Source organism: Pristis pectinata, chromosome 23, assembly GCF_009764475.1.
Source record: "Pristis pectinata isolate sPriPec2 chromosome 23, sPriPec2.1.pri, whole genome shotgun sequence".
NCBI classification, from domain to species: Eukaryota; Metazoa; Chordata; class Chondrichthyes; order Rhinopristiformes; family Pristidae; genus Pristis; species Pristis pectinata.
The window spans coordinates 31,550,381-31,564,333 of NC_067427.1; the positions used below are offsets into that span (position 1 = coordinate 31,550,381).

A 13,953-nucleotide genomic window follows, 5' to 3' on the forward strand; every position below is an offset into this window, starting at 1 on the left:
GAAAACTCCTCATAACTGACACACTCCATCCCAGGCATCATCCTGGTAAATCTTCTCTGCACTCTCGAGTAATCCCATCCTTTCTATACAGCGGTGACCAAAACTGCACACAATATTCCAGCTGTGGCCTAACCAATGTTTTATAAAACTATACCATAACTCCTATGCCCCAGCTAATGAAGGTTGGCAACCCTTTGGTTTCTTTACTGCCCTATTCCTGCGCTGCCACCGTTAGGGATCTTTGGGCTTGTACACCAAGACCCCTCTAGCCTTACCTGTACTCTAGCTCTATCATTCATTATGTATTTCCTACCCTTATTTGAGCTCCCAACATGCATCACTTCACACTTATCAGAATTAAATTCCATCTGCCACTGCTCTGCCCAACTATAGCCCACAACTATCCTCCTCACTATCTACAACATCATCAATTTTTGTGTCATCTGCAAACTTACAAGTAACACCTCCTGCATTAACATCCAAGTTGAAAATGTACATAACAAACAATAAGAGTCCAGTACCGATCCCTGTGATACACCACTGGTCATTGTCTTCCAACCATATAAACACCCTCTACTGTCAGCCTCTACCTCCTATTACCAAGCCAATTTTGGATCCAATTTGCCAACTTACCTTTGGACCAAGCCTTCCGTATGGGATTTTGTCAAATGCTTTACTGTCCATGACTACTTCAACTGAAATATCCTCATCAATATATCTAGTCACATCTTTTAAAGAAGTCACATTAGTCAGACTGGATATCCCACTGACAAAGCCATGCTGACTATCTCTGGTTAATCCCTGCCTATCTAAGTGTAGATTAATCTAGTCCCTTTAGAATGTTTCCCATAACTTCCCCACCACATACTCACTGGCCTGTAATTACCTGACTTATCCCTGGTATCCTTCTTAATAAAAGGAACCATATTTCCTGTCCTCCAGTCTTCTGGCACCTCACCAGTGGTCATTGAGGATTTAAAAATCTATTCAGAGCCCCAGTTATTTCAATCCTTGCCTCTTATAATAGTTTGGGAAATATCTCATCAGGCTCTGGGGATTTATCCACATTTAAGTCTGTTAAGATATCTAATACCTCTTCCTTGTTAAGGATGATATTACTACCCAAATCTCCACTTGCAATGTCTTTTTCCTTAGTGAATGTGGAAGAGAAGTATTCATTTAAGACCTCATCTACTTCCTGTGGCTCCATGCAGATCGCCTTTTTGGCCTCCAGCAGGCTCCACCTTTCCAGTGATCCAAAATTGGCTTGGTAATGGGAGGTAGAGGCTGACAGTGGAGGGTGTTTATATGGTTGGAAGACAATGACCAGTGGTGTATCACAGGGATCGGTACTGGACTCTTAGTGTTTGTTATGTACATTTTTAACTCGGATGTTAATGCAGGAGGTGTTACTTGCAAGTTTGCAGATGACACAAAAATTGATGATGTTGTAGATAGTGAGGAGGATAGTTGTGGGCTATAGTTGGGCAGAGCTAGTGGCAGATGGAATTTAATTCTGATAAGTGTGAAGTGATGCATGTTGGGAGCTCAATATTTTTAAGGAAAATCTGGCTTGGGATTTTCCTTAATCTTATTTGCCAATGATATTTTATGGCCCCTCTTTGCCCTGCTAACTTCTTTCTTAAGCTCTCTTCTACACTGTCTATACTCTTGAAGGGCCTCCTCCATTTTCAGTGCTCTATATTTACCACATGCTTCTTTTTTTTTAATCAATGCCTTGATATCTCTTGACAGTCAGGGTTCCCTGAACTTGCAGTTCTTGCCTTTCACCCTATGGAAACACATTGGCCCTGATCTATCACAATTTCACTTTTAAAAGAGTCTCACTTGTTGGATGTAGATTTACTAGAAAGTAGCTGCCCTCAGTCTATGTTTGCCAGGTCCTGTCTATTGATGTTGAAATTGACCTACCCTCAATTCAGAACTTCTGGACCATTCTTATCCCTTTCCATAATTACCTTGAAACTTGCCTATGTATTCCCTACCCTTGTTTGAGCTCCTAACATGCATCACTTCACACATCAGAATTAAATCCCATCTGCCACTGCTCTGCCCAAGTATTATGGTAACTATCTCCAAAATGCTGGGTTACACCAACCATTTGCCTGGCTTCATTCCCTAGGAATTAGGTATACCTCTGCCCTATCCCTGGTAGGACTATTAACGTAATGGTACAAAAGCTCTACTGAATGCACTTTAAAAAGTCCACCCTGTCTAATCCTTTGATATTAAGGCGATTCCAGTTAATAATTGGGAAGCTGAAATCCCTACCACAATGATCCTATTCCTCTTGCATCTCTGTATGATTTACCTACATATGCTGCTCTGCTGACTGTTGGAAAGAAAGAAAAGGCTCTAGCTGGTGAGGAATTCAGGCATTGCAACTGCACCATTGAATCAGAATTACATGCTGACTGATGTCAAGGTTTGCCTGCTTTGATACTTCTAACAGGTACTTCCATGCATTCCGATGCCCACACCAACATGTGCCAACATGTTGGAGCTTTTCCTAAGGACATCTATAAGGGCCAATTGGTTATAGTATTCAATAAAAAGGTGCTGATGACCCAACCTTACATCAACAATCCCTTGAATGTCCCTATGAAATATCCTTTCTAGCTTGCTCACGATAATTCCCTGGGAGTTAACCTTTAATTCCTGGAGTCTCTAAGAAATTTGAGAGGGTTGCTAAATCCACTGGATCTTAGATAGATAAAGTTGTGATCTATTATATTAACAAATTGCCTTTATCTCTCTGACTGGATACATGGGCTTTTATAAGAAAAAAAATCACAAATGTACCTGTACTAGTTGGCGTACCAGGAGTCCTGACATTTTTTCTGTGGGCTGACCCACCCTCATCGTCCTGCACCTTGCTGCCAGTGGGCAGGACATTTTTAGCAAAGTAGCCCGGATTGGTGATGTTACCAGCTGGGTCAAACTGAGCCACCACGACAGTGAGACCTTTGCCATCAGATGCCAGGCCAACCCCCATCTCCTTGGAGTCTCTCCAAACCAGCTGTGTGAAATGCCCTGGAAGGAAAACAGTTGGATAATTTACAGTAGCAGAACAGTGCAGTCCACATGTATCATCCATTTTACTCCAGTATTGCACAACAATTCCAACATAGCCTCACTGGACCTGTGCAGAATGAAGGTGCTCACTCCCAGCAAGGGTATGGCAGAAGGGATACCAGCAATAGCAGCTTGCCTTTAACAAACAACATCATCATTAGATGTTTCACTGAGATTCAATCAAACAAAAATTTCAAAGGTTTGACCAGAAATTTATTTAAAGAGGTGGGCTTTAAAGAAGTGGAGTGGTAATGTGGTTTAAAACAGGTTAATTTAAGAAATTTGGACTTCTGAAAACATAGCCAAAAATGCAATGTGTAGTATGGTGGTGCAGCAGTTAGTTCTGCTGCCTCAGAGCTCCAGAGACCCAGGTTCGATCATGGCCTCAGGTGCTGTCTATATGGAGTATGCATGTTCTCCCTGTGACCTTGTGGGTTTTCTCCAGGTGCTGTGTCTTCTGCCCACATTCCAAACATGTGCTGGTGGGATAATCGGCTGCTGTAAATTGGCCCTTTGTCTATGTAAATTGGAAACAGAATTAAAGAGGAGTTGTTGGGCACGTGTGAGAGAGTATAAGATGCAGGAGAAACAAGGAGGGGGTGACGGGACTAATGGGATTGCTCCATTGTGAGCTGGCAGGGGTCCAAGGAGAGATATAGCCTCTTTCTGTGTCATCATAAGTATAAGATAAGGTGATGGTAGGGAAGTGGGCAGGAGGAATGCAGGCTTGGACAGGAGCGTACAGACTGCAGGAGGAGAAAGGGATTGGGAGGGGCACGTTCATACCAGATTTGAACATGAAGACGAGAATTTTAAAACTGGAGGGTTCAGAGAGTTGCCAAGAGCTAAAATTGGGGTGGTCAGGTAAGTGAAATTATACACTATCTCATTTAGAATTGTGTATGCAAGTGAGTGGGAACTGGTGTCTTTATAAATAATTGTTCTTGCCTTGCAAAAGGCTAAAGGAGGGGTCAGATGTATGGATGAAAGTCAAAGAACTGCAGGTGCTGGAAATCTGAAATAAAAACAGAAAATGCTGGAAACACTCAGTGAGCCAGGCGGCAACAGAGGTGTGGGTAGTAAGAAGAATGTAGCCCAGGGAAGTTGTTGGCTTCTCTGCTCACTTGTGCTACCTCACTCACACTTGACCTTAACCAAAATTAGCAAAGGACAACATGGTAAAGAAGGAACAGCAGTAGGGTATTCAGTCCTTTGAGCCTGTTCCATCATTCAATACAATCAGGGCTGATCCTTTATCTCAATGCCATATTCTCACTCGTTCTGCATATCCCTTGCTGCCTTTTGTGTTTAAAAATCTACTTAACTCCTCCTATGTTCAGTGACCTGGCCTCCACTGCTTGCTGTGATATATAATTCTACAGATTCACTCCTCTCTGAATACCTGTGGTATAATGCAATGGAAAGCCACTGGCTTGGTTAGGCATGTGCAATGTGCCTTGATTATCCAACACCAGAACTGTAAACTGTTGGAGATTAGCAAGGACCCAAGTAATGATTGAGTGAATAAGTCCTGTTGGAGGATAGGATATGGATATCAACATTTTGGATGACTGCAGATTTACTGAGGATCGACAGTAAGATGCCAGCCAGTAGTACACTGCTCAGGTGCAAAGGCAGTTTTTATTCATTGTGGATGGTTTCACACTTTGTGGATGTGGATTTCACCGGCAAGCCCAGCATTTAATGTTCCTTCCTAATTTTCCTCAAGAAGGTGAGTTACCTTCTTGAGTTGTTACTGTTTGTATTTTGTGGAATACATTGTATCATCATGAAAGGAGCTCCAGGAATTTCATTCTTGGCAGGTTTGTCAATATTTTTCCAAGTTTGAATGTTATATGATTTGGAGGGAAAGTTGGAGGTTCTTTACCCTTCTAGATGATAGGGTTTACAGGTTTAACAGATACTGCTGAAGAAACTTGGTGAGGTTCCACAGTGCAGCTTGCAGAGGGTACGCACAGCAATCACAGTGCATCCTGGAGGAGGAAGTGAATGTTTCATTGTGGACTGGGTGCCAATGAAATGGGCTGCTGCATCAAATATATGGATGAGGATTACAATAGTACTTGGAATGAAGCTACATATAAAAACGAGCTTATGCTGTTGGACACATAATTTTATGAGGGGGAAAATATTCATTGCCCATAGAAGACAGGGTTGTGGTCGATCGGACTCATTCTGGCTGGAGGTCTGTGACTAGTGGTGTTCTGCAGAGATCCATATTGGGACCTCTGCTGTCTGTGATATATATATGTGACCTGGATGAAAATGTGGATGGATGGGTTAGTAAGTTTGCAGAAGGTACAAAGATTGGTGGCATTGTGGATAGTGTAGAGATGACCAAAGGGTGCAGCGGAATATAGATCAGTTGCAGACATGGACGGAGAAATGGCAGATGGAGTTTAATCCAGCCAAGTGTGAGGTGTTGCACTTTGGGAGATCAAATGTAAAGGGACAGTACAAAGTTAATGGTAGGACCCTTAACAGCAGTGATGTATGGAGGGATCTTGGGATTCAAGTCCATAGCTTCTTGAAAATGGCCGCTCAAGTTGATAGGGTAGTACAGCAGGCATATGGCATGCTTGCCTTTATTAGTCAAGGCATTGAGTTCGAGAGTCAGGTATCATGTTGCAGCTTTATAAAACTGGTTAGGCCGCATCTGCAGTATTGCATTCAATTCTAGTTGACCCATTATAGGTAGGATGTGGAGGCTTTGGAGAGGGTTCAGAGAAGTTTACCAGGATGCTGCCTGAATTAGGGGGCATGTGCTATAAGGAGTGGTTGGACAAACTTGGATTGTCTTCTCTGGAGTGGCAGAGGCTGAGGGGAGATCTGATAGAGGTTTATAAGATTATGAGAGGCATAGATAGACAGCTGGTATCTTTCTCCAAGGGTTGAAATGTCTAATACCAAAGAGCATGCATTCAAGGTGAGAGGGTAAGTTCAAAGAAAGATTGTGCAGGGCAAGGTTTTTTTTACATGAGAGGATGGTGGGGTGCTTGGAATTTGCTGCCAGGGTGGTAGTGGAGGCAAATATGATAGAGGTGTTTAAGAGGCTCTTAGACAGGTGTGTTAATATACAGAGAATGGAGGGATATGGAGCTTTTGTAGGCAGAAGGGATTAGTTTACTTAGGCATTTAATTTCTAGTTTAATTAGTTTGGTACAACATTGTGGGCTGAAGGGTCTGTTCCCGTGCTGTACTGTTCTATGCTTATGCAGAAGGCAACTCAGGTCAGGGTCAAATAGCATGGGTCAGCCTCAGTGTATGGTCAACAACAAAAAAAGAGTCTCTTCTGGCAACAGCAATGTTCAATAAACAGGAGTAGCAGCACATCAAAGACGAAAATGTAATGCATTGTACCACCATTAAGTTGACCCTAAGTTGGAGGATAATGTTGCTAAGTGATAACACACAAACACGAGGAAAAAGAGGAGAGGCCAAACATGAATACTTGGAGAATTTTGTAACTAATACTGTGCAGAAAGAAAAGCCACTGGTGCAGGTCATCTGTTTGTGAACAAATAATTGAGATTTGAACTGTAAGCAGTTTAGTTGGCTAGATAATGGAGGAGAAGCACTGGTAAAATGTGTGTCCAACTCTAACAAGGGCTGCAGAGAGATACCATAATCACAGTTGGCAATATCAAGTGAAAAAAATGAAATACTTGCAATTACATATTGTAAGAGAGAATAATTAAACACAATGTATTCTTCATAATGTTAATAGGAAGTGCCATTAATGATGTCAACAGATGGAAACATCACCATAACAAGATAAAAAGAACTACTGGGGATGTACATGTGCTTACATCCAAAAAAAATCACACACAAAAGGAAAGCAAATGCCCCAGTAACACTCCTGATAAAAGATTTCAATCCATTCCTATGGAACTCCACCTAATGGGGGCAGCGAACCAGTTCATGTAGTATTCCGGGTTCAGTACAAAATTTCCTTAAACATTGAGATTCTTCAGAATTTCTTGAAGTTGCCTCTTCCTTATGAAGTGAAGCTCTGTTGGTTCAGTCACTTAGATCATCATTTCAAGCTTGTGAGTACCTCTTGCTCTGATAAAATCACATATGTAACTGGAGCCAAAAACAAACTGCTGGAGGAACTCAGCGGGTCAAGCAGCTGCTGTGGAGGCAAAGAAATGGTTGACATTTTGGGTCGGGACCCTGCATCAGGGCTGGTCGACATTTCAGGAAGGGACCAGATTCCAGCATTTGCAATCTCTTGTGTCTTCACATATGTAACTGGACTCGGCCATTAAAACAGATACACTGATAAGACATCACCCCCTCAATGTGGCATCAACTCAAAGTGAGTGCGCCAGGCTTGCAGAAAACAGTCACCCAGTCCCTTTAAGCATTGTGCTGTGTGCTCCACTGTTGGTCTCCAAAACCACTGATCATTAAATACAAATCAACAACTTACCACAGTTTTTCTGAAAACCAGGGGAGGAGAAGTCATAATCTTTAATTTCATTGTACCAGGAATCAACAACTTCCTGCCCTGAAAACATTGAAGAAATTATTCAATTAAATCCATTGCCATGTAAAGCTTGACTGAAAATGAAATTATGTCCAATATCCTTGCAAGAAACCTTTGATAGGTATTTGTTACAACTACCTCTTTCTCCCAATTGCCACCAAGAGATAGAGGGACAGACATGTAGGCAGATTATGAAAAGATGTAAAAGCAAAAGGATTGTCATAGTGGGTGACTTTAACTTCCCCAATATTGACTGGGACTTCCTTAGTGCAAGAGGCTTAGATGGGGCAGAATTCCTTCAGCCCATTCAAGAGGGTTTCTTGAAACAGTATGTGCATAGTCCAACTAGAAGAGGGACCATACTGGACTTTGTTTTAGGAAGTGAGCTGGACAGGTGACTGACCTTTCAGTGGGAGAGCATTTTGGGAATAGTGATCACAACTCCTTAAATTTTAGGATAGTTATAAGGATAAGTCTACACCTTGTGGGAAGATCACTCACCTGAAAGGTTAACTGCTTCTCTCTTCGCAGATACTGTCTGACCTGTTGCACCTTTTCTTTATTGCAGAACTCCAGCCTCTGCATTTTTTCCCCTCCAGAGATGTTTGGGTGGAAGGCACTTTGGGATATTTTACTATGCTAAAAGATGCTTTAGTAATCGAAGTTGTTGTTGATTACACATTATGGGAGAACAGACTCAGAACTAGACATTCTCATTTAAAAATTACAATTCAAAGTCACATCCAGATCTTTAAACTTTGAGAAATGATGCAAATAAGATGTTAATTGTCCACTCATTTTGATACTAAACTAAGGGAAATTAATTAAACAACTTTGATTCCTCAAACTCAATTTAAAATCGGAGCTACTTTTCTTTCAAACAGTAAAACTGTCCCAAAGATAAATCACAGATATTTTTAATCAGTTGTTTGAATGTGTTTTACAACTGCATTGTGTACAAAGGTGACTAAAGATAATCATATGTGTTGTGAAGCTTAATTCCTCCTGAGCTCCATTCGTGCAATGCAAAATGAAAACAAGCATCTGAGCACAAAACAACTAGCACTTTAGAACTGAAAAAATAGTTTTGAAGTTGTAATGTAGGAAGATTCCACTAACAGAATGTGATGGATTACCAGATAACCTGTTCTAGGGATAAAAAATTTGGTCAGGATAGATGTGGGATTTTCTTGCTCTTCAAATCGTGCCAATAGACCCAAGGGAGCCAATTAACCTCATCTGACAGTGCCAGAAAATCTCGGCTCTACACTGTTTCAGCCTGGATTATGTGTTCAAGATTTCTGGAGTAATACCTGAACCACACCCAACTGGCGCAGAGGGGAGGAGAGTGCTACCAACTGAACAACAGATGACGCTGTTTATCTAAATTAGGAATATATGCTGGAATTTCAATGGATTTACATAGAAGATAAATGATTTGCATAACTAGGAAGTTAAGAGTCTTGGATCAAATAAATTGCATGCTGATTCTGGAAGAAACAATCTTGCTGCACCAGGCATGACCTATGAATATCCAAACAGTGTACGTTCTCTAACGGAGGCTGACCACCAAATGATGTCAGATAGTGATGTGACAGACCTGTGACCTGCAGACCTACAGGGCCTTGCTGATACCAGATGTTCTCCCCATACGGTGTGTCACTGTGCTTTAATGTTTTGGAGGTGACGAGATGCTCTGCCCATTTCTCCGCATTCCTGCTGATTTGTGTGCTTAGGGTTAAAGGTTGTGCTCCGTGGTTCACCCGATATTTGTTTGCAGAGTTCAGCAACTGTTTGGCAAAATTTCCAGAATCTTCAGCTGAAGGAGAGAAACACGTGATAAACAACCACTTTTAACCACAGTGCCTGCAGAGTAAGGGAGCTCAGTGACAGGCAGTGCTGTCTCCCTCCCTCCCATCCTTTGGGGAATGTGACAAGATGATAACCGTGTGACAGTGCCCAGCAGTAATGGGCTCGCATTAATCAGCCACCCATCCATCCAATCTAAACTCTGCTACCCATTTCCTAACTCATGCCAAGTCCCACTCACCATCACAGCTCTTCTCACCAACTTCCAATGGCTCCTAATACAATAAAGTCTCAAACTTAAAATTTTTCATCCTGGTTTTCAAATCTTTCCATTGCATTACTGATCGGTATGACCTCCTCCAGTTCTACAAGCATCAGATACCTGTGTTCCTTCTCTCATGGTCATCATTTCACCTTTGGCCTTCAGCTACTCGGTCATAGAGCATGGAAAGAGGCACTTCAGCCCACCATCCACACTGATCACCCATCTACACTAATCCCATTTTATTCTTCTATATTCTCACCAACTCCACTCCAGTTCTACCACTCACCGACACCAGGGACAATTTACAGCAGTTAATTAACTTACCATCTTGCGACGTGGGGAAAAAACTGGAGCACACAGGGAAAATGCACAGGATCACAGGGAATGTGTCCAGGAAAGTTTTCTCAAACAATATGTTAGATAGCCCTACTGGAGAGGGGGCAACACTCAATCTCCTATTGGGAAATAAGGCTGGGCAACTGACTGAAGTGTCAGTGGGGAGCACTTTGGGACCAGTGACCATAATTCTATTAGTTTTTAAATAGTTTTGGAAAAGATTGGACTGGTCCACAAGTTGGAGTCCTGAAAGAGGGACAAGGCTTATTTTGACAGCATTAGATAGGAACTTGCAAAAGTTGATGGGGAGAGGCTGTTTGCAGGTAAAGGGACATCTGACAAGTGGGTGGCTTTAAAAGTGAGACAGGGAGAGTTCAGGGCCAGCGTGTTCCGGTTAGAGTGAAGGACAAGCCTGGCAGGATTGGGGAACCCTGGTTCATGAGGGATATTGAGGCTCTGGACAGGAAAAATGGACATATGTAAGGTATAAACTTGACATACAAAAAGTGAATCCCTTGAGGAGTAGGTACTTGTAGGAGTACACAATTGGAAAATCAGGAGTGTAAATATAGGACATGAGATAGCTTGGGAAGGTAAGGTGAAGGAGAATCCCAAGAGATTCTGAGTACATTAAGAGCAAAAGGGTAACCAGGGAGCGTATAGGGCCCCATAAGGATCAATGTGGTCATCTGTGTGTGGAGCCACAGGAGATAGGTGAAGTCTTAAATGAATACTTCTTGTTTGTATTTACTGTAGAGGAAGTCACAAATGCTAGGGAATTCTGAGAAGTGATGTCTTGAAACATATCACATTAAGAGGATGTGCAGTCTTAAAGCATGTAAAGATGGGTAAATCTACAGACATAGATTTAAGGTGAGGGGAAAGACTTAAAGGGGATCTGAGGGTGGTGGCTATACGGAACGAGCTGCCAGAGAAAGTGGGAGAGGTGGCAACAAGGAGGCATATAGGAATGAGATAGATCAACTGGTTGAGTGGTGTCACAACAACCACCTCACACTCAATGTCAGCAAGACCAAGGAATTGATTGTGGACTTCGAGAAGGGGAAGTCAGGAACCCACACCAGTCCTCATTGTTGGGTCAGCGATGGAAAGGGTGAGCAGCTTCAAGTTCCTGGGTGTCAACATCTCAGAGGACCTATCTTGGGCCCAAAACATCGATGCAATCACATGGAAGGCACACCAGTAGCTCTACTCCATTAGGAGTTCGAGATTTGGTATGTCACTAAAAACTCTTGGAAATTGCTACAGGTGTATGGTGGAGAGCATTCTGACTGGTTGCATCACCACCTAGTATGGAGGTTCCAATGTACAGGATTGCAAGAGGCTGCAGAGGGTTGTAGATTCAGCCAGCTCCATCACGGGCACAACCCTCCCCACCATCGAGTACATCTTCAAGAGGTGGTGCCTCAAGAAGGCAGCATCCATCATTGAGGACTCTCACCATCCGGGATATGCCCTCTTCACATTACCAGCATCGGGGAGGAGGTACAGGAGCCTGAAGACCCACACTCAACATTTTAGAAGCTGCTTCTTCCCCTCCGCCATCAGATTTCTGAACGGTCCACGAACACTACCTCGTTATTCCTCATGTTGCATTATTTATTCATTTTGTAACTTATGATTATTTTTGTCTTGCACTGGTCTGCTGCCACAAAACAACAAATTTCACGACATATGTCAGTGATGACAAACCTGATTCTGATTACAATACATTTGGACAAGTACATGGTTAGGGAAAGTTTACAGAGATTATAGGTCAAATGGGACAAACTCAATAGGCATCTTGTCCGGTAGGAAGGAGGTGGGCAGACGGGCCTGTGTAGCTCTAATTCACACCGGGTTTCCACTGTACTTGTGTCAGCTTTCTATTCAAATCGGTGTTTCGAGGCCGGCAGGGCTCCAAACCCCGTGCTGTCCGGATGTCCGAGGCCGCCCGGACACCCCGGCGGTTCGGGCGGGGTCGGCGGGAACCTGTCGCTCCCCTCCCCTCCGCTGTGTCACGGCCGGTGAGGGGGCGGGACGGGGGAACGCGGGAGATTCGGGCGCGGTGGGACGGCAGAGCAGGAGGCTTGCGTGAGTGCCCGAGCCGCCGTTACCTCTGCGAGCCGGGGCCCAGAAGCAGGCCCGCAGCCACCGCAAGCACCGCAGGAGGCCGCACTGCATCCAGGGCCGTCCGGGCGGGAACCACCCTCACACCGACCGCCGGCGCCCGCCGACCCCTCGGCCACGTGACGCCCACGTCACTGTGGACACCACGTGACCAACTGCCGCGCACGCGCCTGGCGGCCCCCTGGCCGTTCCCGCCCCGCGCCGCTGCCGTCGTCCTCCGGCCGCCTCCCCCAGCTGGGAGCCCGCGGCGGTGCCTCGGCCCCCATGCCCCGGGTTCCCGACGCCTCGTCAGACGGTTTCTTCCTGGTCGTCTACAGGACGTGGGCGGCGAGGCCGTGGCCGTCCCGGACAAGCCGAGCAGTGGCCGGGGCTGCCCCGTCCACGGGGTGAGGTGCTCCAGGATGGAGACCGGCGATGGTGGAGCGGCAGCGATATATCTCCAGGGGTGTGTGCGGGCGCGGCCCGGAGGACAACACCTTCCCGTGTGACTGGATGATTCTCAACTGTGTCCTCATCCAGTAAAACTCCAATAATGCGGCACCCTCAGGTGGTGAACCAGCCAGTTTTCCTGATTATTGGATGTTACTCCCAGCGCAACAGGCTTTTTTAGTTCACTTGTTAAACATAGTGCCCGGGCCCAGTGAGCAGCAGGGGAGCTCGCTAAATATTACCCGTTGGGCCACATGGCCAATCTCTGGGATTTCTGCATAGTCGGATAGTGGATTATTGAAGTTTTAATGTATTTGTTCAAATATTAATTTACAATGAAGAGCACACAGACATGCCTCTTTTTTTAAATCATTGTTGTTGACGGCAGTGTTCAGGAGACGACTCATTCTTGGAGGTTCCAGAATGAGGTTGTTGGAGGGTGGACTACACTATTCCTGGTGGGGGTGTTTGCTGTTGGGATGCTAATTGAGGGAACATGCCCACCACCAAACACTCGTCCCATCACCAATCCCATAGATTTTGAAGCAACAGTGGCAGTGTCAAGTGGAATTCCCTCTGGATTGTCAGCCCCAGTAAGCCTCATTCTGGTTTCTATAAGAATGGTGATTTTGTTAGATCATTGCAAGCAGCAGCCCAAGTTATTTGGGTGTAGTTTAGTTTTGAAGATCTATTTTGCCTAATTAGGAAAGGAAAGTTTTTTAGCTGAAGGAGGTTGTGACTCATGTAGGACTGAATGCCTAGACTGTAGGAGGACATGGGAGTTCCCTTACATCAGCCATTGTTTCAGTTGCCCGACGGGAAAAGGGGACTTTATTTTAGAGAACTGACATCATACCTGACATTGGTGCCTGCCGGCTTGTTGCTGATGGTTTAGGTTTGTCTGTGTTCTCTCTATGGGCTGACCCACCCTCATCGTCCTGCACCTTGCTGCCAGTGGGCAGGACGTTTTTAGCAAAGTAGCCTGGATTGGTGATGTTACCAGCTGGGTCAAACTGAGCCACCACGACAGTGAGACCTTTGCCATCAGATGCCAGGCCAGCCCCCATCTCCTTGGAGTCTCTCCAAACCAGCTGTGTGAAATGCCCTGCAGGGGAACAACAGGAGGTGATTCATAAAGTGTAATTTGCATTTTCCATCCCAAGAGTTTATTATCCAATATGGATGTGCTGTAACAGCCAAAGTGCTGAAGGTAGACCCAGTCTGGCCAGGAAGTATGACTCCCCCACCCTCTCCCTCCACCTATTCAGCTTGAAGTTGGTCATTGATAGTAACAAAAGTATCAGCAAAAACATGAGAAAATCAAGCATGGCACAGTCAGATAATAGAACATACAAAAAAGTATGCCTTCCAAACC

At 44.4% G+C, this 13,953-nt stretch overlaps 1 protein-coding gene across 1 annotated transcript in view; it reads right to left on the bottom strand.

Annotated features, from left to right (window-relative positions):
- glipr2 (GLI pathogenesis-related 2) overlaps nucleotides 1–13,953 on the bottom strand; it is a 63,579-nt gene that overhangs the window by 20,150 nt on the left and 29,476 nt on the right. The window contains 4 exon segments of the mRNA XM_052036761.1: nucleotides 2,824–3,054; nucleotides 7,553–7,630; nucleotides 9,210–9,428; nucleotides 13,435–13,683. Coding sequence (XP_051892721.1) covers nucleotides 2,824–3,054; nucleotides 7,553–7,630; nucleotides 9,210–9,428; nucleotides 13,435–13,683 — 777 coding nt within the window.